At 42.9% G+C, this 21,459-nt stretch overlaps 2 protein-coding genes and 2 long non-coding RNA genes across 8 annotated transcripts; 2 read left to right on the forward strand and 2 right to left on the reverse strand.

Moving 5' to 3' along the window:
- The first annotated feature begins 15 nt into the window (after nucleotides 1–15).
- LOC130522420 (uncharacterized) lies at nucleotides 16–2,820 on the forward strand. 2 transcript variants are annotated; one of them, XR_008949615.1, is made up of 2 exons: nucleotides 16–1,902; nucleotides 2,379–2,820. It is a non-coding gene; the product is annotated as an uncharacterized LOC130522420 (long non-coding RNA). The 2 variants fall into 2 exon arrangements; XR_008949616.1 differs by having other exon boundaries at nucleotides 16–1,778.
- Nucleotides 1,910–15,575, reverse strand: LOC130522406 (uncharacterized). Of its 4 annotated transcripts, none has more exons than XM_057026791.1 (11): nucleotides 15,424–15,575; nucleotides 6,228–7,585; nucleotides 5,597–5,826; nucleotides 5,313–5,506; nucleotides 4,929–5,089; nucleotides 4,670–4,773; nucleotides 4,541–4,601; nucleotides 3,925–4,013; nucleotides 3,465–3,584; nucleotides 2,851–2,951; nucleotides 1,910–2,771 (listed from the first exon to the last, which is right to left on the reverse strand). In XM_057026791.1, the coding sequence occupies exons 2-11, from the start codon at nucleotides 7,555–7,557 to the stop codon at nucleotides 2,306–2,308; spliced, it is 2,856 nt and encodes a 951-aa protein (XP_056882771.1). In that variant the 5' UTR covers nucleotides 7,558–7,585; nucleotides 15,424–15,575; the 3' UTR covers nucleotides 1,910–2,305. The 4 variants fall into 4 exon arrangements, with proteins under 4 accessions (XP_056882771.1, XP_056882773.1, XP_056882772.1 ...); XM_057026793.1 differs by lacking the exon at nucleotides 15,424–15,575 and adding an exon at nucleotides 12,800–12,879; XM_057026792.1 differs by lacking the exon at nucleotides 15,424–15,575 and adding an exon at nucleotides 8,303–8,460.
- LOC130522426 (uncharacterized) lies at nucleotides 4,049–15,874 on the forward strand. The gene is made up of 2 exons (XR_008949622.1): nucleotides 4,049–4,181; nucleotides 13,480–15,874. It is a non-coding gene; the product is annotated as an uncharacterized LOC130522426 (long non-coding RNA).
- Nucleotides 15,595–19,368, reverse strand: slc3a2a (solute carrier family 3 member 2a). Its single transcript, XM_057026806.1, has 10 exons — nucleotides 19,210–19,368; nucleotides 18,607–18,821; nucleotides 18,331–18,515; nucleotides 17,692–17,865; nucleotides 17,499–17,587; nucleotides 17,273–17,409; nucleotides 16,845–16,954; nucleotides 16,561–16,751; nucleotides 16,183–16,480; nucleotides 15,595–16,103 (listed from the first exon to the last, which is right to left on the reverse strand). The coding sequence occupies exons 2-10, from the start codon at nucleotides 18,804–18,806 to the stop codon at nucleotides 15,967–15,969; spliced, it is 1,521 nt and encodes a 506-aa protein (XP_056882786.1). The 5' UTR covers nucleotides 18,807–18,821; nucleotides 19,210–19,368; the 3' UTR covers nucleotides 15,595–15,966.
- Between the last annotated feature and the right edge of the window lie 2,091 nt (nucleotides 19,369–21,459).

Genomic DNA, 21,459 nt, shown 5'->3' on the forward strand with positions numbered 1-21,459 from the left:
GGCGTCACAGAGGAAGCGGCAGAATTGAAGCGGACGGCGTCCGCGTAATTGCGAGCCCAAGCGTGAGTTAGGACGTGAAAATCAAAGGCACCGCGAGTCTCGTTTGAATGGTGATCATTTGGGAAACATTGAAACCCAAAGCTACCGTTGCGATAAGAAACTACAACAAGCTCCGTGCTAAATCAGGTTTTGGCACTCACATGAGCGATGGGGGCGCCAGCTTTTCCAGCAGTTTCCAGAATAGATTGAAATTAGCTTTATAACTACTTATTTGTTGTTTATTCCTTCATATGTGATAAGAAATGCTGATTGATTAGAGCTACAATAAAATTGAAACTAAATACTATTCAAGTTGTCCACAGCGATGAAAGCAGTGGGGGAGAATAAACTATATTTAAAATATATTTTTGGTTAAAATGGACCTGAGAGAAACGCTGAATTAGAGAAAGCAATGCAAATTCAGTTTATCGGCAACTATAATATTTTTTCTGTCGTGGTCATCTACTGTTTATCTTTGTGGAGTATATGTCATTTCTAATCTATAAAACATTACTTTCTACACAGTTGGTATACATTCTATATACCAACTCACTATATGTTTTATTTACTGTATTTCCAAAAAACTGTGTGAGGAGATTGACAAAATCTAACATGACCTGACTCGACTTTATAGCAAAATAGGTTTTTGGTAAACTTAGAAAACAGGAAATGCATGAGCAAAAAGAACATTAGTCATGGATTTCATGACAACTCCTTGAAATGGCTCTTTGTCCTCTCCTTTTAACACACAATAGCCGAGTATTTTCCCAAGATCATGCCGTGCTAGTGCGCGGCCACCTGTGTTTTTACTAACTCTGATCCTACGTTTTAATTGATTCTTGATGTGAGGCCTGTTCGAGTAGGAAAATCAACCCTGGTTGTGACATAAGTTTGCTCACTCATGATTGTTTCCCAACGCTTGTGTGTTCTTTTATCACAGCCTTTATCACAGCCACAGATAACAGCCTGTGTCAACAACACGATTTCGCAATCAGACCAAATTACCTCACAACAGAATTGAATTTGGCGTCGCAAAATATTCCAAATTAAGTAATGTAGAAAGTTTAATTTTCCTGTTTCACTTTAGAGGCGCTGCGTCTCATGTTGCACAGCCGTGGGCCGCTTTCCAATGACTAATTCCAGGCTTCTTTTTTCTCACCCCTCTCCCCCATTGGGTCGGACATGACAAAGCGTTGCAGCAATCTCCCTTTGAACACAGCTCAAGGAATCTTCACGGGTTCATCTCTGCACGCATAACCTCCACACTATTCATTCTGCCCACACAGAAGACAGGCAGTGGTCTTTCAGAGGCTCGGAGACTTAATTCTCAACATGTAGTTTTAGCTCTTTTGTTTGTTTTTTGTTTGTGTATTTTGTAAATGGCTGCACGTCGAGTGTTACGCAAGTGCATGACAGCAGGCAGCCCAAAGTAAAGTGTGTCAGAGTGGAAGCAGATCACGATCACTTTCTTGAATGCAGATACTTCCGTTCCACTGCATATTTCGCGCATCATGACAAGAACTCGTTAACGTTCGGATCGTATTGGCAAGTGAGTCCTCAAAGTTGTGAAGAAGCTGCTCTGACTGGCCGAGAGGGGAAAAGAAGAATCACATGAAAGGAAGTACGGATGAGTCAGAGGCGTACAATGTTTTTTCAACACATCGGGGGATGTTTGGAAGAATCTGAAAAAGCAGACGTGCAAAGTATGACTGACTGTGTTCAGGGGGAGGAACCAACAGGTATGCACACGATACTCCCGGTACAAACTTGTAACTGGAGGAGACTACACACAAAAAGCTTTTATCGCTTCTGCCAAGCAGGCTTTTGATAAAGTCCTGTTTCTAGGATGTAGTCGGAAAACAAGTGAGGGCACAGACACACACGTGCATGCATGCATGCACACAGTTAATGATCAATTCTGAGCATGCAGGTGAGACAGGAGATGGTCCAATCAGGTCAATATTAGGCCATTACGCTGTTTTATCAAAAGCTTTCAACAGGCGCTGTGTTTGTCCTTGTGTTAGCTTAGCATTACTTTTGCAGAGAAAAGCCTGCCTGTTTTTTTGGAGAACGCTTTAATTCAAGTACAAAATATAGCTTTATAAAAAGAAATTGTGACATGCATGAAAAACATTAAATATTTCACAAGCCTGACTAAGGTTTATAACGCAAACATACAAAAATACTGTTTCAGTGAGTAAAGAAGTCATAGTTTGAATTACAATTTAATTTCTGTTGAAATTGCTGGTATTGATGCTTTGGACTATTACTGCCACTTTATTGGCTCTTTTGCCCCCAGTAGCCCAGCCCCCATGTCGCATTTTCCTTCTGTGTTACAGCAAAAGGCCGCTGAATCAGGGCCAAAAGAGCCCCACGATTGGTAGAAAGGCGCGACGGTGGCGTGCTCTGCCTGAGCTGCGTCAGTTGATAAGTGTGAGTTTGGGGCTGCATTGTTGCTACTTGTTACCATGGCGCTGGGATCTAGGACACTGCTGTTGCTTGGAGCAATGGTGTTGCTGCTGGATAGCAAGTTCAGGACAATGTCTGCATTGCATGTCCTCCCAGGAAGACAGGAGGATGGAATGCTCCGAAAAGGCACCTGAGCTGGGAGCAGGTTACCCCCTGGACGCTGGGCGACGATCTGGTGCTGCAGCCGCCTGTCAGTCCAGTCCTCCTGAGGCTGGCGATGGATCTTCATGTGAGCATTGCGGGACTTTATCTTGAAAAACATCCTGGAGCAGAGAAGGAAAATAGAGAAATAAACCTGGAAACCACCTACTATGTCCTTGTGGAGTGTGCTTTTCTACTCACTTGCCACACAACTTGCAGGGGAAGCAAGTAGCCAATGAAGGCATAGAAACTGTCTCTTTCAGCACGAGGGGTCTGTTCATTGGCCTGCAGTTGGGCGTCGACTATGGAGACAGGACCAATTGCAAGCTCAAAAACTTTAAAGGACCTCCCCATTCCACACCATAACTATTTAATTGGTTTAATGACCCACATACGTAGCAGGTTTCTGAAGAGAAGCACACATTTGTAATCTGCAGTAGTCTCTAGGTTCTGAAGCTGAAGAATACATTTTTGAATGTATTCATTAGCAATAATAATGCTGAAAATATAAGATGGGATAGGAGAATTACGAAATTACTCAAAGTTACACTGTACAGTACATTTGCTATGGAATAAAATTTGAAGGAGAGTTTGAATATTTAAAAATGATTTCAGAGATTTGATTTTTAATGCTTAAATGGGAAAAGAACAGGGCCAAGAATGGGCCTTTGTGGAACACCATTTGGGATTGGAGCCTATTAGGTTCTCTCATCGTAGGTTCACCTCTACTTCTGTTTATGCGTGTTATTTCAGATGGTCTGAAAAGGGGGAACAACAGAATTTGACAGGACAAAATGAAAGAAAAGTGTTCTCACCCCTGTCTGCTGCTCCAACCCACCAACCTGGTTCTCCTGCTTTTGCTTCTCCTGTTTTTCATGCAGCTTTTTATCCAGATAAAAGAATTCAACACACTGTTGAGCAGTCTTTGTCCTCACCTGCAGATTTAAAACACACACACACATTTAAAGATCCAGTGACTATATTCCACTTGTAAACCAGTGTGCACGAGTTTGAACCACGATTAACTGGTTGACAATCGACTGACTGGAGAAGTCATTTACTAGCATCAATGTAATCAAGAAAAACCAATTAGTTCAAAGGTGATAGTCAGATAATTTCATCAGTCAATACAGGCTGGATGTCAAAACTGGTTCAGCAGACACATCAGTTGTTGCCCACAGTCAGAATGACGCCGCACGCTTTGGGACAGAGTTTGTAATTGCGTACTTATAGATATCCATTGCAAAATAATCTATGTACTGATGTTGGATGTACCGTTTTCTGTACGAGTGAAAACTCTTTTCCGTATGATCCCAGAGCTGCATTGAAAAGACTCTTTTCAGCGTCGGTCCAAAAATCGCTACCTAGAGAGAGGGGGGGGGGGGGGGGGGGGGGGGGGGGTTGGAGTCAAGAGGCCATGAGAAAAAAGGAGGACACATACCAGCACAGGTCATCCCGCATTGTAGCTTGTTTCCCCGCCAAGTAACACAACACCATCGTGCCCTGTGTGAAGTCATGCAGCTCGAAGGATGGTAAGTCTCAGAGCTGGCTGAGTACTTGTATAACAGTGCAGGTTTTTAATGAAGTGAAGTTAGCATTAGCATAATGGTTGTATTGCTTCAATAACTGAATTATCAAACACAGCCTGATGATAGGTGATTAAGTCAGTTGCTTGGACCGGATTGTGGGCCACAGAGGCTACACGGGCTAATTACAGTTGGAGAAAGAGACTTAATGTACTGGATAAATCAGGAATGTGGGGCTAAATGCACTGGTTACTGTGGTCCAAAAAGGACAAGTATGCTGTTCAAACCATCTTTAATTTTTGCCTGGTACCAGCTGGTGATATCGGCACTTTAGACGACAACTAAAATAAGGTTCAGGGGTTTACCAGAGTAATGGTAGTCTCCTGCTGGTGAGGGTAATGAGAAGAGGAGCATCTCCAGTGTGGCCTGTGCAGAAGAGTGGTGAAAATTAATGTTGTTCAAAAAAGAACAGAGGTGAACACAGTCAGTGTTACCAATGTGTTCCCCTGACAGTAGTGCAGGCAGTGCAGCGCCAGCTCTGTGTTGCTGCCCCCTCCTGGTAAACAACTGGACCCACACATGGACAAGAGCTTCTCCACTGCAGACGCACAGAGTGGTTACTTGAGCATCGCTATACTAAAGTCCACTTTGTTTATTAAAAAAAACACATTTCTGCTCCTTTTAAGTGTATTTTATAACAGCTAGTAACATATATATCTTGCAAGTATCTGAGTCCATCACTGGGCGTATCACCTTGGTCCTGTAAGTTGGCGCTATCCTCCAGGTCCAGCCATGGTTTCCAGAGCAACTTTTCACGAGGTGATTCCTCATCTGGCAACCATCTCGTTGGCCCGTCCCCTCTAAGGGCATATGGGGGAAGCTCAGCCTGGAACTCATGGCCTATGTTGACATATCTGGAAAGATAGAAAAAGGAAGTTGCAAAATATGGACAGAACTGGAGACTCGATTTTATATGTACAAGGGCTGGTTTCCTAACATGCAATCATGAGGATCTCATTCGGAGGTGGTCTGGACCAAGTCTAAGTGTCTTTCTCCTCCCTGTGTCCATGGCCACTATGGCGGTTCATTCAGCATCTTGTTGACACTATAAGCCCTCTATTTAGGTGCTGTACTCACGGTAACACATCACCATCATCTCCACCATCTGCTGCTTCTCTGTGATGTTGAGGGGACAGGTTGAAGTAAAGACCTTTCCCCCGGCGTGCAGGATTGAGGAGGGGCCGAGGAGTATAATGACCCTTCCTTTGGCCTCTGCCAGACTGAAGGATACTGGGAAATGGGGTTCCGGTGTAGATCTGGGAGGCCTGAAGCTGGAAACCCAAGCAGGTGTTTGAGTAGTCCAAAACAATTTTGACTTCAGAAGTTGTTTTAAAGATGAAGTCTTAGAAATATCGCTATACCTGTGCTGGGCTCCTTTCATCTGATATCGTCTGCACTCTCTGAGCCACAACATAAGGATCTGCCCTTTCTGCCGCCTCATTGTGTCGAGTTGGAATGGAGGGAAGGTGATAGGAGGGAGGGACACATGCAATTGTGGAAGCACAGAGTATACTGGGAGGGAGGACCGAAGCGAGGAATGAATCTGGAGACTTGCTGCTTTGTGAGGCTGCGGGGATAAGGGAGGAGGAACCTGTGAAATGGAAACTGTGTGTTTTTTCTTAAAAAGAGAGGCAGGAATGTGTCCTGCATCAAAGGCGTAGAGAGCGAGAATAACAATTTACATACAGGAAATGCTACGTTTCGCATGCAAATTTACACGTGGTTGTGAACCTTTGGGGTTTTTCATAAGGTGCTAAAGGTGGCAAAATTCCCTTGATTCAGTTTAGGTTTAGGTACTTTTAAGGCATCTATATATTTCTTCTTTTAGGTTTATACATTGGTCATTTTTTTCTACAAAGTATAGTTACCCCAACACATTTACAGTTAGCCTCTTGCAGTTAGCTTGTCTCAAAATTACAAGCACATTAGTATAATAATTACTGATTTATCAACTTGACATCTTTTGCAAAAATGCGAGTTGTAGGCACTAACCAGTTATGTCGTTGTTAGTAGACCTCAAGTTGTCCTTAGAGTTGCTAAAGTCGCCATCACACTCAACTTTCACAGTTGACGACTGTGAAAAGCTGTGTGTCATTAGTGGAAGCTCCCAAATCATCCCAGGAGTGTGGACAGATGGAAGAGTTTGAGGGTAGGAAGGAAAAAACTGCAGAGTACCAAGAGGCTCTCCTCCATGGGACATGGACTGTCCAGAGCCCAGAAAAGTGGCACGAGAGTCCACTTTTGGGGGAGAGAAAGATGGAGGAGGTCGAGGTGTAGGGGGAGGACTAAGAACAGCAGACACTAGGGAAGAGGATGTTGGAGGAGAGGGGAAGGATGCATGGGAGTAGTGGAAAGGTGATGAAGAGGAGGTTGGAGGCAGGTAGGAGTCTGGGTCAAAGGTACAGCTTTGCCTCGAGCCACCCAACCTTGGGCTTCCTCCTCTCCCAAATTCCCAAATCTGCCTGCCTGAGTCCTCGCTAGGGATCATGGGAAATCTTCCTTTTCGCTGGGAGAGGAATGCCTCAGAGAAGGAATCCAGTTTCTGAGTCCCACTGCCAATACTAACAGGTGAACACTGCGTTCGGTCTCTTACGTGTGTCTCCTCTAGTCCTCTGGAGGGAGATGGACTGAACCAGGTTCGTTCGATCTCTATTGGCTGCAGATGATCCTCGCCTGAACCACAACTAGACCCGTAATCCTCATCTCTCCCTACATAATTATCACTTACATTTGAATTAGTCCGACAGTACTCTTGGCCGTCTGAGGCACTTCTGATGAAGGGGGCAGTTTGCCGACTAATGCTAGCCTCGGTTTTATCTGCTCTAAATTTTTGCCTGATTCCCTCATTACTATTCTGATTCATGATGTGAAAAACATCGTTCACTTTGATGCAGCCATTTCCTGTGCTGTAAAGATATTCTGTCGCACTGTCAAAACTCTCCTCGTCCTCCCAAATGTCCTCCCTTTTGCTTGTGCGATAGCCATAGGTGTCAGCAAAATGGCTGCTTGTGCCGATTTCTCCATCCAGATGGCCTCCCAAGTTAGCATCTCCATTCAGACTAGTGCTGCTTGTGTTTAGCAGACCTCTGTCACTCCCAGTTCTCATCCTCCGTCCCCCAGGAGATGGGCTTGAAATTAGGAAGGATGTTGCAGAATCTTCCTCTCTACCTCCATGTTCCTCCAACGGGTCCAGGACCAGCTGAGAGGAAGGGTATGCCAGTTCAGGTCCCTGAAGGTTGTGCAATGTGAGGTGACATGGTGAGAGCTGGTGGTGATGGTGGTGGTGGTGAGAAGAGGACTGGTTGGGTGAGTGGTCATTCATGATGGCTCCTAGAGTGCCGTTAGAGTGGCTACAGAGACGGGCAGAAACAGAGTGAGCATTAATGGAAGTTTTTATTAAGATGTGATAATTTATATGATAATAGTAACTAAAGACAATTAAATAAATGTGAGATAGATCATAAATAAGAACAGACAAATAGTACAAGATCCATTTTTGAATTTAATATACATTTTCAAAAAGAAGTAGAAAGACGTAAATACTTTATTTACTTATACGTCTTTTTGTGTCACACTTTTTCCAGGTCGGATTTACCTGGATGCTTTAATAGCAAGTAACTGTAAGGAAGAGTGCTAACATTTATGAGTATAGCCATTTTTATTCTTTCTTGAACTGACCAAAAGCAATTGTGTAATTGTGACAACATTAGTTTTAGGCATAAAGTGCAACACTCGCAAGTACATCCTATTTAAATCAGATGCAGATTGGGAATTTATATGCTAACAGAGCACATTACATTATAAAATAACACATTAGCGCTAAATGGATTCCTGAAAAGCCGATCCAGAAGTCAAAGACAGTTTTGTCAGCATGTGCAGGGTGGCATTGGTTGGAAGAGAAAACAAAATCAGACGGTAAAAATCTTTCATTTCAATAATCGCTGTTGTTGTTTTCAGTTTCTCGCCTGTCTTTACTAAAACTACTTTAGCTCTAAATAGGACACTGAGTGAGATGAAGAAAGACAAACGGAAGGTTAGATCAGATAAAGTGAGTTTTTTTGTTTTACCAGTCTTTAGCGGTCTATTTCCTTCTTTGTTGTCACAAACTTGCATCCTATCTTTTCTTTGAGATTTCTTCATTTTTCTCTCTGATTTCATTCGTCTTCACTCCACTTTAATGCGTTTCAAACTGTGTGACCATTACTTCCTATCTCTCTCTCTCTCTCTGCCTGTAGCTCTCTTTCTTTACTGTCAGAGCTTGTACACACACACGACCACACATACAACCACACACTTTACACAAACGTATTCAACGGGGGACTTTTTCTAGTCATATCAAAAATAGAAACGACTGACACGACTAAAAAAAATCTCTGCGAATCATAAACATTTTGGTAAGAATATGGAGAAAAAAAAAAGTCTTGTCCTGAAAAAAGACAATAAAATTTCCTGTTCATGTGACTTCTACTGGAAAACTGGACCTCAATATCCTCTCAATGTCCCCTTAATTAACAAAAGATTGGAGGGTCCCCTGTAAGTCATGTATGTTAACGCATACACACACACACACACACACTTGCAGGTGTTAGTGGGACTGGTGATGTATTGTGATGCTGCCGCGCTGCCATTTCATCGTCACGGTAACCACATCCTGAGGAAACAAACACTGACGGCTCTCCCTTCTTTAAGCTATCTTTATCTTTCTGCCACATTCTCCCATCTTGGTAGCTTTTTTATATTATTTCCACCATTCTCTTTTTCGAGCTCGGCCACCTTTTATTTCATCTGCCTTCCTCTCTCGTTCTTCCTTTTGATAGCAGTCTGTACGTTCTTTTCAATGCTGCTTTCTTTTTCTGGTTCTATTTCAACTGTTTCCTTCATTTTTTCAGTTGTTTGATCTGAGGATGAGCTGCGAAAAGGTTCTGATATCAAAACATTTCAAAATAAAAAAAGGTTTACACTTTTAAGCTTAAATGCAATTTTTATTTTGGCAGTGTCTAATCTGCATTGAAGGATCATTTCAGGACCGATTTTCTATGAGCATACAAGTTTGTGTAGATGTTTACTAGTTTAAGAATCTTTGGCTGAGTCAGCTGACAGGAAGTGAGAGCGAACGAAACAGGAAGGAAGGCAGCGACACAAGTAATGAACTTCAGGGAACCCTCTCGCCACGCTGCAACCCCACCTTCCTACCCTGGCATCTCCCACGTAGAGTGGAGACCAATTTTTCCAGATAATTCCCACCTTAGATTCTGAAGGAAGGGATAAATTCCAGGTGTAAAGGTTCCATTTTGGCCCTTCTTTAGACTTCCTTTGCTTAACAAATATTAATGACCTAACAACACAGCCACCCCCCAACTATGCTAAGCTCGACATTAGCAAGGATTATTTTATTGGCTATGCCATTTTTTTACACAGGGAATGCCTGACAGGGAGATTACATCAATCGCTATGGAACATTTTTTATACACAAATGAGCTATTTCTCCATGAATGTGGTCAGGGCGAAACAGTTTTTATGCTGTTTTCTCAAAGATACAGTCAGTGTGGGAAGCGTCGCACTACACCTCTGCAGATTATGCATTCCTGAAAGATAAGCGCGAAAGTTAAGATCCCCTTTTTTAAACTTACATTTAGTTAGAACTGTGCTGCCAGAAGAATTAAGGCCTTTCCTTTGATACGATGTAATGTTGGATCAGTATCTAGGTCTTTTTACTGGTTTAAAAATTTAAAGGATAGTAATTTCTGTATTTTTTTACTCAGCGTCTCTAAATTCTTCACACCTCCATGAGCGGTTTGCTAATTTGTCTTTCTCTGCGTTCACAAATTGTGAATGAAAGGATGTAAGCGGATGCCAGGGGAGTTCGGAGCAGCTCATACACAGGAGATGCTCTTCTTGTTTTCTGTCAGATTCACCTCAAAACCATGTGGGAGCAGCGGAGGGGGGAAACAGACTCGCACCTTCGGACTTTTTCTCCCCGCTTTTTTTTTCCCTGTTGTTCCATTACATTTGAATCTGATGACGAGCGAGAATCGAACTATGGAGTGGATAGAGTGGTAGAGGTCGTAAATGAAAAAGTATCGCGGGCATTTATCGACTGAGCTGTTACTGCTAACACTTCGCTAATAACCTCGTTGATGCAGATGAGAGATTTCATCGCAGTATGTCATTAATTATTTAAATTGATGTGAGAGTATCGTCGATAGATTTCATACGTCATTAATTATTTAATTCGAGGATGCAAATGTGTGATATTAAACTGCATACTGGAAGCAAAATCCCAACTTTTCTTTACATCTAAAACACTGTGGCATAAGCGTAGTTCAAACATACAGTATCTTTCTGCATATTTCTGCATGATACACAAAAAAGTATTGACTGAATGTGCATGTGACTTCCCTAAAAAACTTGCTAATATTGTAGCATAGAGGGCCATTTCAAGGAAATTTTTACTGGAGGTACTTAACCGACTTTAGTAAGCCATGTTAGTTTAAAGGTGCTATCGAGCTGTTAAATTCAAGCTCTCGCGCTATAATTATTGAATTTCTACTATTTTTCTAATCTGCCTTTATATAATTACAACTGTATTCAGTCGAAAGGCACGCGTACAAGTGTAAAACTGTACACCAATAACAGTTGCCGATCATATTTACGACCAAAGGTCAGTGTGATGTCGCCTTTAAAAAAGGTTCTACCAGTTATTGTAGCATTCATTGTTAGTATAATCCCCGCCTAATATGGATGATTCTTGTCTGGATTTATAAAATAATCATATAAATCATACACAGTAAAGCCACAGACGCCCCTTAAAAAAACAAATTAATATCAACGCTAACGTGACGAGCGATTAAAAATATCAATTAACTGAAATTAAAAAAACACTGATGCCTCTATCTTTGTTCTGAGATTATAGTCTTTCATTTGCTAACAAAATGCCCTATTTTAGTCAATTTGTGTGAAGGGAAATTCTATATTTTAAGTGACAAATCAGGTGCAGCGTAACGGCTGATTTTGATCGCAAACAAATTCCTCTGAGGATCAACAGAAGTATTTTGTGTTAAAGACGCACACGTTGTTAAAATACTCCAAACGAATTCATGCTAAAGAAATAGAGAGTAGAATAGAATTTCTGAACGTAGAGTTGCTTAAAGTAAATGACTTAACTCCAAATGTTAATGAAATTCTGTCTACGTGTGACGGTGACGTCGATCGCATACAACATCAACTGATAATGCAAATTTAAACAAAAAAAACTTTAAAGTCCTCAAACACCTCCCATCTTCAGGAGGACGCAACAGACAATACGTTTATATTTACTGTCGATTCTGTCAAAGTTTAGGGCTTGGAAGGAGAATGTTGCTTTAGATGGTTCTACGTGAGGGAACCTCAACAGCAAACCAGCCGCGGTGTGGAAACTACGGTGCACGTCTTCGAGATGTGGAAAGCAGAACTGGGAGCTGCAAGTTTCCACGGCTGAGAAGGGAGACACTGTATTAAGTCTGTTTTCCGGATGCAGTGGTAACTTCATGGCAATAAAAGAGAGACTTCTCACTGACGTCGAAGCTAAAATCGTGCTTTTTTGGGCCCATCGGGCCGGGGCTCCGCTTCTCCTGTTTTTAGGGTTTATGTCAAGTACTTTAAGTGAGTAGAAACTCTGTTGCCACGGTGATGCTCCTCATAGCGAGTCCTCACGAGACGCCGAGGTGAGGCCGTGGAGATATACGACAATGCAGTAATGTTGCATGGATGTGAGACGCGGCCTGATTATCATAGTTTGCTCACGGTTCCTGTGCCACTAAAGCCGAGTGTCAGCACTTTTGCAAACAGAAATTCATAAAGTCAGCACTGTCAAAGCATTTAAAAAAAAAAAAAAAAAAACCCTCTTTGTTGATTTTACACTGTTTAAGTCACCTGAGCTGCCGGGGGGTGGGGGTGGGGGGTGAATCCTCTGCCATTGTTTAGTTTTCACCTGCAAAGAGGAACTTCAGGTACAGCAAAAGTACAAATTCCAGGTCATTTCCAATGACTTGACCAGGTTTAACATTGATCAGCCATTGACTGCAGACTTTTGGAGCGATGGCAGAGCTCATCTGCGTAGACGCCGTGTCGTCGTCTGCAGATGCAAAAGGAGGTCGCAAGCTCGGGAGGAGGCCAACGCAAAGAGCAGCGACAAGAAATCGTGGCCGTTTTGGCTCAAATTTCGGAAGCACTGGAGGACGCAAAAAGTCTGACTCCTGACAGGATGTTTCTGACCCTGATGCTACGTCTCAGCCTCCCATGTTGTGACCCAGATTTCCAAACAGGCCAGATGTAACGAGATGCCTCCACATTTAGGTACAACAGCAGTGGGGAAACAAGTAATTGATAGTGGATTGACAGACGAACAGGAGAACAATAGAGCAACACGTAGATTATTTGTTCCTGGCACTCGTGCAGGTGCGTATTAGCATTGTGCATGAAATGCTAAGCATGCTAATCACAAGTTAGCCTTAACTTTTATCCAAGGTCAAATGTGTTTGTATAGAAGAGTTCAAGAAGTATCGCCACTGAAACAAAAGGCTTACCAGCTAAGTTGTCATTCCAGCGAGCAATTTGTCGGTGGCGTTGTGTGTGTGTGTGTGTGTCAAAGAGAGGGAGTTGACACATGTGTGAGAATGGGGAGGAGAGAGAGAGAGAGACAACACAAGAGAGGGAGAGAGAGTGAAACGTCATTTAGACAAACATGTCGTTCTTACAGTTGATCTTTCGTTTTTTCAATTTGTGTGTCTGAGTGGGTGTTCCTGCCAAGGCGTGTCATAATGATGCTAGAAACAAGTTCAACACCTTTATTTGTGGAATCGCACACACACGCGCGTGCACGTCTGTTCATCTGTCTTTTTGGGGCCTCTATATTAATTTCCACCTATTAGTAGAGCCTCATCCATCTTTTACTTTATTCACACATTTATTCATGAACCTTAAATTATGTCGCTCTCTTGATTAAAGTTGACGTTTTACTGCCGAACGCTTTTATTTCACTTTGTAAGTGAGTGAAATGGAGCAAAGACCTCACACATGCAGATAAATGAACACACAATACCACACTTATACACACTTCACGTTTGTGCATTCTTTATATCCGTTTCTCTCACTGTCTTTTAAGGCCTGTTGATGTTAAAGGGACACACACACACAGAGGCGCACACACACAGCGAGACACTTGACATCACTGATTTTTGTTTTTGATTTCTACTCTCTCCAAAAGAGCCTCACTGTTGATGTGGAGAGGACTTCAAGTTTCTCAGAATCAAAGACAAACTTGAAATGTGCCGAAACGTCTTCCGTCGATTGCAACACTCATCAAAAGGGACCAATGCTCAAAGACCTTTTGCATGTTTGGCAGCAGGTTTGTCATGATAAAAAGGGACTTTAAAATACAACAAAATGTGTCTCGTTTGTTTAATTCTGCATTTCAGTTTTGCGCGGGTGTAGAAAAGTTTTATCAGCTTCGGACGGCGACTCTTCAACTGTCATTTTCTGAATTAGCGTCTCTACGCTGACATGTTTCCCACATACCTCCTCACGAGCTACATTAAAACGCTTTTCAAATGAAATGGGTCAGATTTTTACGTCACTGTGAGTTTACCCCAAATAAATGTTCAACTTCTTATTAAATCTTAAAGTTGCATTGGACCACCTGTCAAATAAATCTAATACTTTATGCTGTAAAGTACTTAATGCTACAAAACTTTAGCCAGGTGTCAGGGATTTTATTGCGATAATTTCCTTGATAGTCATAAAAGAACTCTTGTAATTGTCGCACCTATTAGTTTTAGTTACTCAACATAAAACGGCAGTCAAGTGATTTTCTTTTGTTAATAATCAGAGCATTATTTGTCCTTCTTACGTAAATATTCAGCATTAACATGTAAAAGAAGATAGTATAGTGTTTTTAGTGTTGATAGTAGTATATTTTGGTAATTTGATATAAATAATAAGTCATGTGTCCATTAGCAATGATTTGATAGTTTCAAGATTATGCTAATTCTTCTTAAAGACTTTCTGGTCTTGGAAAGAAGTTAACTGATCTGAGACATAGTTTTACATTTACACAATAAAAGAAGAACTCTTTAATCAATACAGACCATTATTGGGAGTAAACTGGGGCAACGAGGGCAACATTGCACTTTATACGAGGCTATGAGATTGATGCTAAAGCTAAGTCTTAGTAAGATGACATGAAGAATGGCAGCTGAACTATGGGAGCAACTATTAAAAGCATGTGTGGGATTTGTGCTACACTATTGCTTAAAAAGCTCAGCTTTGGCTGAAAGAAACTACTCCAACTGTATCCTGGCTGTATATAAATGTGAGCCGACACGACTGAGCACATTTGAGATATTAGTGAATTGTTGATGCAAAAAGATGGAGATGTTGTGAATTGTTGTATTTGAAGCTGAACTTGCTAATGTGCTAACTCGGGGTCCAAGTTTCTACTGGATGTGAAGGGAATTGGGGGGAAAATGTTGAAAATTGACATGCAGTGAATCTGGTGACAGTACAGGCGAAATGAAACTGGCCAGAGTGGGAGGAATGAGATATTAATGTACAGTAAAAAAAATTCCTTTTTAGTTCCATGACAACTCTCAAGGCTGATGGTGCACTAAAGAATTTAATGGAATGGGTTTTTAACCGGCCTAATTGTGGTTTTACTTTCACATTTTAGGCGTTTCGGGACCTTCCCGGTATGAGTGGTAAGATTTTGGGTCGCGCTTCGCCGAAAAATATCACTTTTTACTGCAGTTCTCCTTGAAAGCCGATGAAAGGTCACAGTGATGTAAAAGGTGTGTGCGAGAATGCGTGAGACTCAGAGCGAGAGTGTGTCATGAGTGTGCGCGGCGGCGGTTGGTTTCACAGCGGCGTGGGACGCAGACAGGTGCCGGTGACGGGCTCCGATTCCCGTTATCACTGGCTTCAAACCTCCCCGTCACACCACAGCCGCACTACGGCCCCGAATTGTACCAGGACCCTAAAATTTCTCAGGGGAGTGTTTCATACTGTTTCATACATCTTTGTTGTTTTTTTTTCCTAAAGTTAACATTATTACAACGATTTTGTGGGGCAACTTCGGCCCTACAATGAGTCGGCATAATTTAGCTAATTGATTAGCCTAGCTTGTTTTTCAACGTGGTTGAAATGATTCACTTACCGTGCACGCCATCATCCAACGTTTGATATCTGACAAACGGCTAAATTGTAACCCTGCTTCCTTCGTAAACACCTGTGACACACTTGTTTACACCTGTATGTTGCAAATATAGTCTACATCTGATCTGATATCATCTCCTCACACACGTTACGGGACACTTGCCAACAGGAGTCGGGGTGAAAACATTTATTCGTTTTCAGTTGCGTTCACTCGACACGATGCATTTGCACTTCATAAAGACAACAACACGCCATTTATACTATTTTTCTTGTTTGGAGGGGAAACTTAAAACCAAATATCTTAAATATAAAAAGACGGAATGCCCACATTACGACTATGGAATGTTTTTTTCTTTTCCCCTTCATACTGTCTATGATAAAAGAGACACATTTACAAGTGCACGTTTGCTGCGTCTCTGCCACCAAAGGCAACATTAAAACCCAAATAAAAAGAGTTGGAACTGCAGAGGAAGGTCGGATTTCTGCAGAACTGATGGGCCAATTTTAAGCATCATTTTAAACTTTCTGCCGTTTGTTGCCATCTTCAGCCTTTGTAGGGGAACTGCAGAAGGACCGCTTTCCCCGCTCCCAGAGTTAGCTTCTCCAGGCTGACGTCGGACTCTTCTTTTAAGTCGTCGTCGGTCGACAGCTTCACTTTGGCCGTCTCGGGCAATTTCACTTCTGCGAGGACAGAGACGAGGCGTCAAACTTCCCCTTCCACCACAGCAAATGCACATAAATCACATTTCTCTACACTCGCCTGGAGTTGCCAGTTTAAAGGCCAACGTCTCCGGCGCCGTTCCCCAGTTGACGGCGGTTATGTATCTCTCGCTCTGGTCCCACAGACGCAGGAACGCGAGCGATGTGTCTGAGGAGGAAAGGGAGTAGTAGTCGCCGTGGAGGAGAGAGCGCTCTTTGCCTCGCAGGTCGCTGAGGGAGATGAACCAATTCCTCAACTCGCCGGGCTTCAGAGTCTCAGTCTTGACTGTTCCGTTGTCAGCCTCTCCCTCGGCAGGTTCCTTCTCCAGATCCCAAATCATTTTTGGAGGCTCGGAACCCTGAAAATGAATGCAAGGGTTATAATCCGCACTTCAAAACACCAATTATTAAAGCATTTCTGTGCCCTTCTTTAACTCGCCTGTCCCGGCGGAAGGCCAATTTCATCTCCGTATTTAAAAATGGGAGTTCCAGGCAAGGTAAACAGCAGGAGATGGTAAAGACGGATCAGGCCTGGAGTTTTTGCTTGTTTAGACAGCTGCTCCCCGAAACCCCACCCAAGACTTCTTTGCTCAGAGTTAAGTGTGTCCATGGTATTGATGAGCTCGGAACCTGCACATATTTTAATTAGGGAATATAATTACCACCTGTAATTTGAGAAAATTTAAACATTTGGAAGAAGAGGGAAAAAAAAAAAAAATCCACCTCCAATGTTGGTGCTGACCAGATCAGACTGGAGGAGATCCACACCGCTGGTGTTGAGAAGCTGAGATGCATTTGTGGGCGAAACATTTTTAACCGCACCCATCAGAGCCCTGGGATAAAAAAAAATGTCAAAAACAATATTTTAGACCAAGAAAATAGACAGGAATCAAGTTGGGACTTCCGAACAGGTTACTTGGTTAATTTAGTGTAATTCAAAAGCCCTCCACTAGGGGTCGCCTCAGCATAAAGCCTTCAGGGCGCCAGTGTTTATTTATCCCTACCAACCTCCACCCTGCAACCACCTGCAGAACTGGAATGTTTTCTTCTTATGCCACATCAGGTGAGTTCATACAGTCACCTTACGGAGAAACCCAGGAGTTCTGTTTCTGTACTGCAGAAAAAGGTCAGGAACCGGCGGTCATGGTTACCTCCTTTTGCCGTCCTGAGAGGAATTCTTCTGGACGACATCCTGAAGCTTGGCCCACTCTGCATAACCCGAAGCGATGGCGAGGTCGGAGACCTTGATGCCATCGACGCCCAAACCGAGCCAGTACTCTGCGGCAGCCTGGGACAGAAAGTAAACCTCAGCTGTGTGCTACACTTTAACCTCCACATTTGTGAGTGAAGGACCACAGAACAGGAGCCGCGGTGTACCTTGACTTTCTGAACGTCCTTTTCAACCGGCGAGAACCAGGAAGATGAGCCCAGGTAGTTAGGAGTCAGATCCAGCATCACATTAATGCCTAAAAACCAAGCAGGTAAAGTGTGGCGTGAAATACGCCACAAAGCCCGTTAAGTATTATTGGGTAACAATAGGTTGCGTAACCGATCTTGTCTGATGACCTACCCTTTCTGTGGGCCTTCTCCAGCACACCCAGCAGTTCGTCCTTTGTCCCCTGCCTTGGGTCAAATTTCTCAAGGTCCAGAGTGTTGGGTTGGTCAGCCTGGACGGTGTGAAGGGGCCCAAGAACCAGACCTTTCACCTTCAACTGGTTGATGTTGTCCAACTTTGATTCAATGCCTGGACAAAAATAAAAAGAATAGAGAGAGACTAAATAGTGTTTCAGTGCCTTCAGTGGTGAGGAACAACTGCTCACAGAAGAGAACCTTCCCGGTATTTACTCATCACAAGACGGTGTGAATAACACCATGCACACATTCTGCAGGCCATATGAGTGAGCACAAGTAGGTCCTTCAAATAAAAAAAGGCACAGCTGCACATCATGTGGCCCTGCTGGATTCTGGGTCACATGATTTGTCTTGTACAGTCTTCTCAGTCTGGTTAAGGGTTGCGACAATCTTACAACACCCTCCCAGACAGATAACTGATGACTTGTGGGCTTTATGTTCTTTAAACCCTGACTCATACATTGGTCAGCCCAGTCAGCAGTCTGTTATCAGGGTAGCTGACAAATACACTGTGCAAGTAAGGACACCATAGGCCCCACAGCAATGATCAAGAGGAAGAGAAATCTGGTGCATTTACCTTTCAGTCCGTCAGAGAAAGCTTCGGTATCAGAGATCTCGTACAGGGGCCCCTCGTTCCACCAGTTCATCTCGGGGATGGGCTTGCATCGAGGGGCCTGGACGATGATCACAATGGCCCCGGCCAACATGCCGATCCAGCCCAGCCAAAACAGAATAAGAAGCACAAAACGGGTTCTCACCCATCTGCAAAGAAAAGGGGGTTAAAACATGAGCGATCACACACATTTCACCAAGCACATACATGACCATGAATCAAAGCCTGGTCTTTCCTCACCCTGGGGTGCCAGCAACCTTCATCAGCTCGTCCTTGGATAGTCCAGTGAATGCAACTTCGTCCTCGGGGACCTTCAGCTTGACGCTGCCATTCTTCTCTGCAGCTGCAGCCGCCTGTCCATCCCCCGTCATGGGCTGCTTCTCGGGGTCCATTTCGCTGAGCTCCACATCCTTCATGTCGACTTCCGTGTCCTTGATCATGGTTGAAGCCGGTTCCTGTTTAGATGGAGCAACAGAGGAGTGCAGAACAAGCATTAGTTTTGCCCTCAATTTTCGCCGGTATACTAGAAATATACCGGAAGTACACCAAATACACTGAATTTTTATACAAAATAGGAAATTTGTGAATCATCTCCTCCTTAACGATTGTTGAACGTACCATGACGCATATGATATATTTGATTAAAGAGAAAACGTTTTAAAAATAGGCTCTGCACCATCTAAAATGTCGCCCAGAAAGGATGATGAAATTAACCTTATCGTCTACGTCACCGGCCTGAGCACGAGGAGATCTGTAGCGCGGCACTTGTTTTTCGCGGACACCTCCGCGCTAAAATGTAGTTTCTCGCTATTTAAAAAAAATCAACGAAGGGATAAACGTTACCTGTAGAATAAAAAACCACGTATGTCCGTCTGAACACGTCTCAAACTATCCTTCGTTTTTCAGTCGATGATCGTCTGCCTGCCAAAGGACTGGACTGTATTTGTAGCTTGCTCCACCTCTCCACCTACAAGGGGACGTCCTAATAATCTCCCTCCGCCCACTAGCGCTCCAACTATCGGGTCTATTTAATCTAAAATCTTGGGGGACAAAATAAAAAATAAAACCACCATACAGATCCGACAATAAATGTTCACGTTTCTGTCCAATTTATTTTAATTACTGTCGTATAAAACAGCATTTTAGGGTCTTAATGATAATACTTCCACTTCAGCCATATTGGTCATAAGTAAAGTGCATCCTTTGTTTCCACCAGTGTGCACACAATAAGATTGTCTAACCATGCAACAGGGAGGATATAATCAATTGAAAGCAAATAGCTGATAACTTATTGATGTGATTATTTTCTGGGTGAGGCTTTGATCAATCATGCCCTCCTTTTATCTCGTTTTTTTTTTAACTATTTGCCTCCAATCACATTGAATTCTGCCTGAATCTGATGACAATTGGGGTCAATTCAAAGAAGATGAATGTGATCTGATCAATTGTCCCGATTTAACAAGCAAATAATCAAACATCTAATGTGAAAAATTTGAGTACTAGACAAAACGATTCAAAAGTTTTATTGAAGATCCATCTAAAAATGTAAACACTGGTGCACACGTGAAGCCACGTCTGTGGAACATGTCAGCACATGCTAACTCAACAGTCTGAAACTTTTCATGGCAGGTCTCTATAAATAGCTTGTTGATTCTCGTTTTAAAGTGTTGACATTTTGCAGTGTAATGCTGTATTAATAGCAATACGTCTAACCTTCGCAGTTACTCTACAGCTTCTCAGAAAAGCACCCGGTGTCCAGCACACAGTGTAGCGCCTCTTCCCAGAATGGATTCATCAACATTATGTCTCTAATACTGCTTCCTCCACACTTTATCCCACTCTTTATGTCTCCTTTCCTTCCTTCTGTCTGTCTTGCTCCATCAGCTGGCTTTGCGTTGCACAAAATGTGCTTGTCTGCTTCTCTACTCCTCATATTTTGTTGTTTATTGCATCTTTGCAATTAGCTACCTGGAATGATGCCAGGGTGTGATATACATAAGTGTACGCTATATTTGGCTATTGGGGCTATCGGGTTCATTGGGGGAAGTTTAATACTGCAGCCTGGTAATATTTCCACTGACATTGACGAGTTTACCAGCATTTTTTGAAACATTTTTTGAAACCCTTCATCTGATAAACCTTTAAGCAGTGCCAAGACAAAAATAAGAACTCTTTGGCTTTTTATCCTTTTTCAGAGTCGCGTCTATTTTTATTGGGAGCTCAAGCCTGCACGTGTCTGTTTGCCTGAGTCAGGCTGTATCAGAGCTGCTGACTCGGGACATGACGGAAAAGGGAAGCCCTCCGTTTCTCTGCTGTCGTAGAAAATGAAATTCTAGAGGGACTTTAAGAGCGACAGACTGGTGAGGGGCCACGTGTGGGGAAAGAAGATAAAGGGGGAGGGGCTAAGAAAAGAGGAGCAGTCAGAAAAAAGGGGAAAGGTCGGCGAGAAAGACAGACACCCGTGTACGACTGTGTAAACATGTTTACATGTAATGTGGAACATGAAACCATAGACTGGATAAGATCTGAGCGTGGTCTACTGAATCGGAACATCAGCCCAACTTAGTCGTTGTACTTTGTTCCCCATTTTATGCAAACTAGTGAGGACATTTCGGAATATTCGCCGTTGAACTTGTTGCCGAGCCGATGTTCTTTGTTCCCATGCAGCAAAAAAGGAGGGAGCAATCAAACTATGAATACACACACACACACAAGTGTTGAAAGCAAAGAGGGGGAGGGCAGAACTGTACCATAGTTTGGGCTGTTTTCACTGATGCAGTAACACTGTAACTCTACACAGGACAAGAACGTTTCCTGGAGCATGAAAACAGACCATCACATCGAGCGACTGGACAATAAAGACAAATACTTTAACACGGCTAATGTGACCTCTAGCTTTATCTTTGCGAAGGACCTGTCAAATTTAATCTAACCCTAACCCTGCCAAAAGCAAAAGAAAGAAAAAAATCATTCAGTTCGAGATTAGAGGAGTCTGACATGACATTTTGCCAGTTGTCGAGTAAGAAGAAGTGATAATGGGGTTCTTTCAGAGGAATTTTCATCTCCCTCTCTCTTGCACTCTCACCCATACAG

Source organism: Takifugu flavidus, chromosome 3, assembly GCF_003711565.1.
Source record: "Takifugu flavidus isolate HTHZ2018 chromosome 3, ASM371156v2, whole genome shotgun sequence".
In the NCBI taxonomy this organism is placed as follows: domain Eukaryota; kingdom Metazoa; phylum Chordata; class Actinopteri; order Tetraodontiformes; family Tetraodontidae; genus Takifugu; species Takifugu flavidus.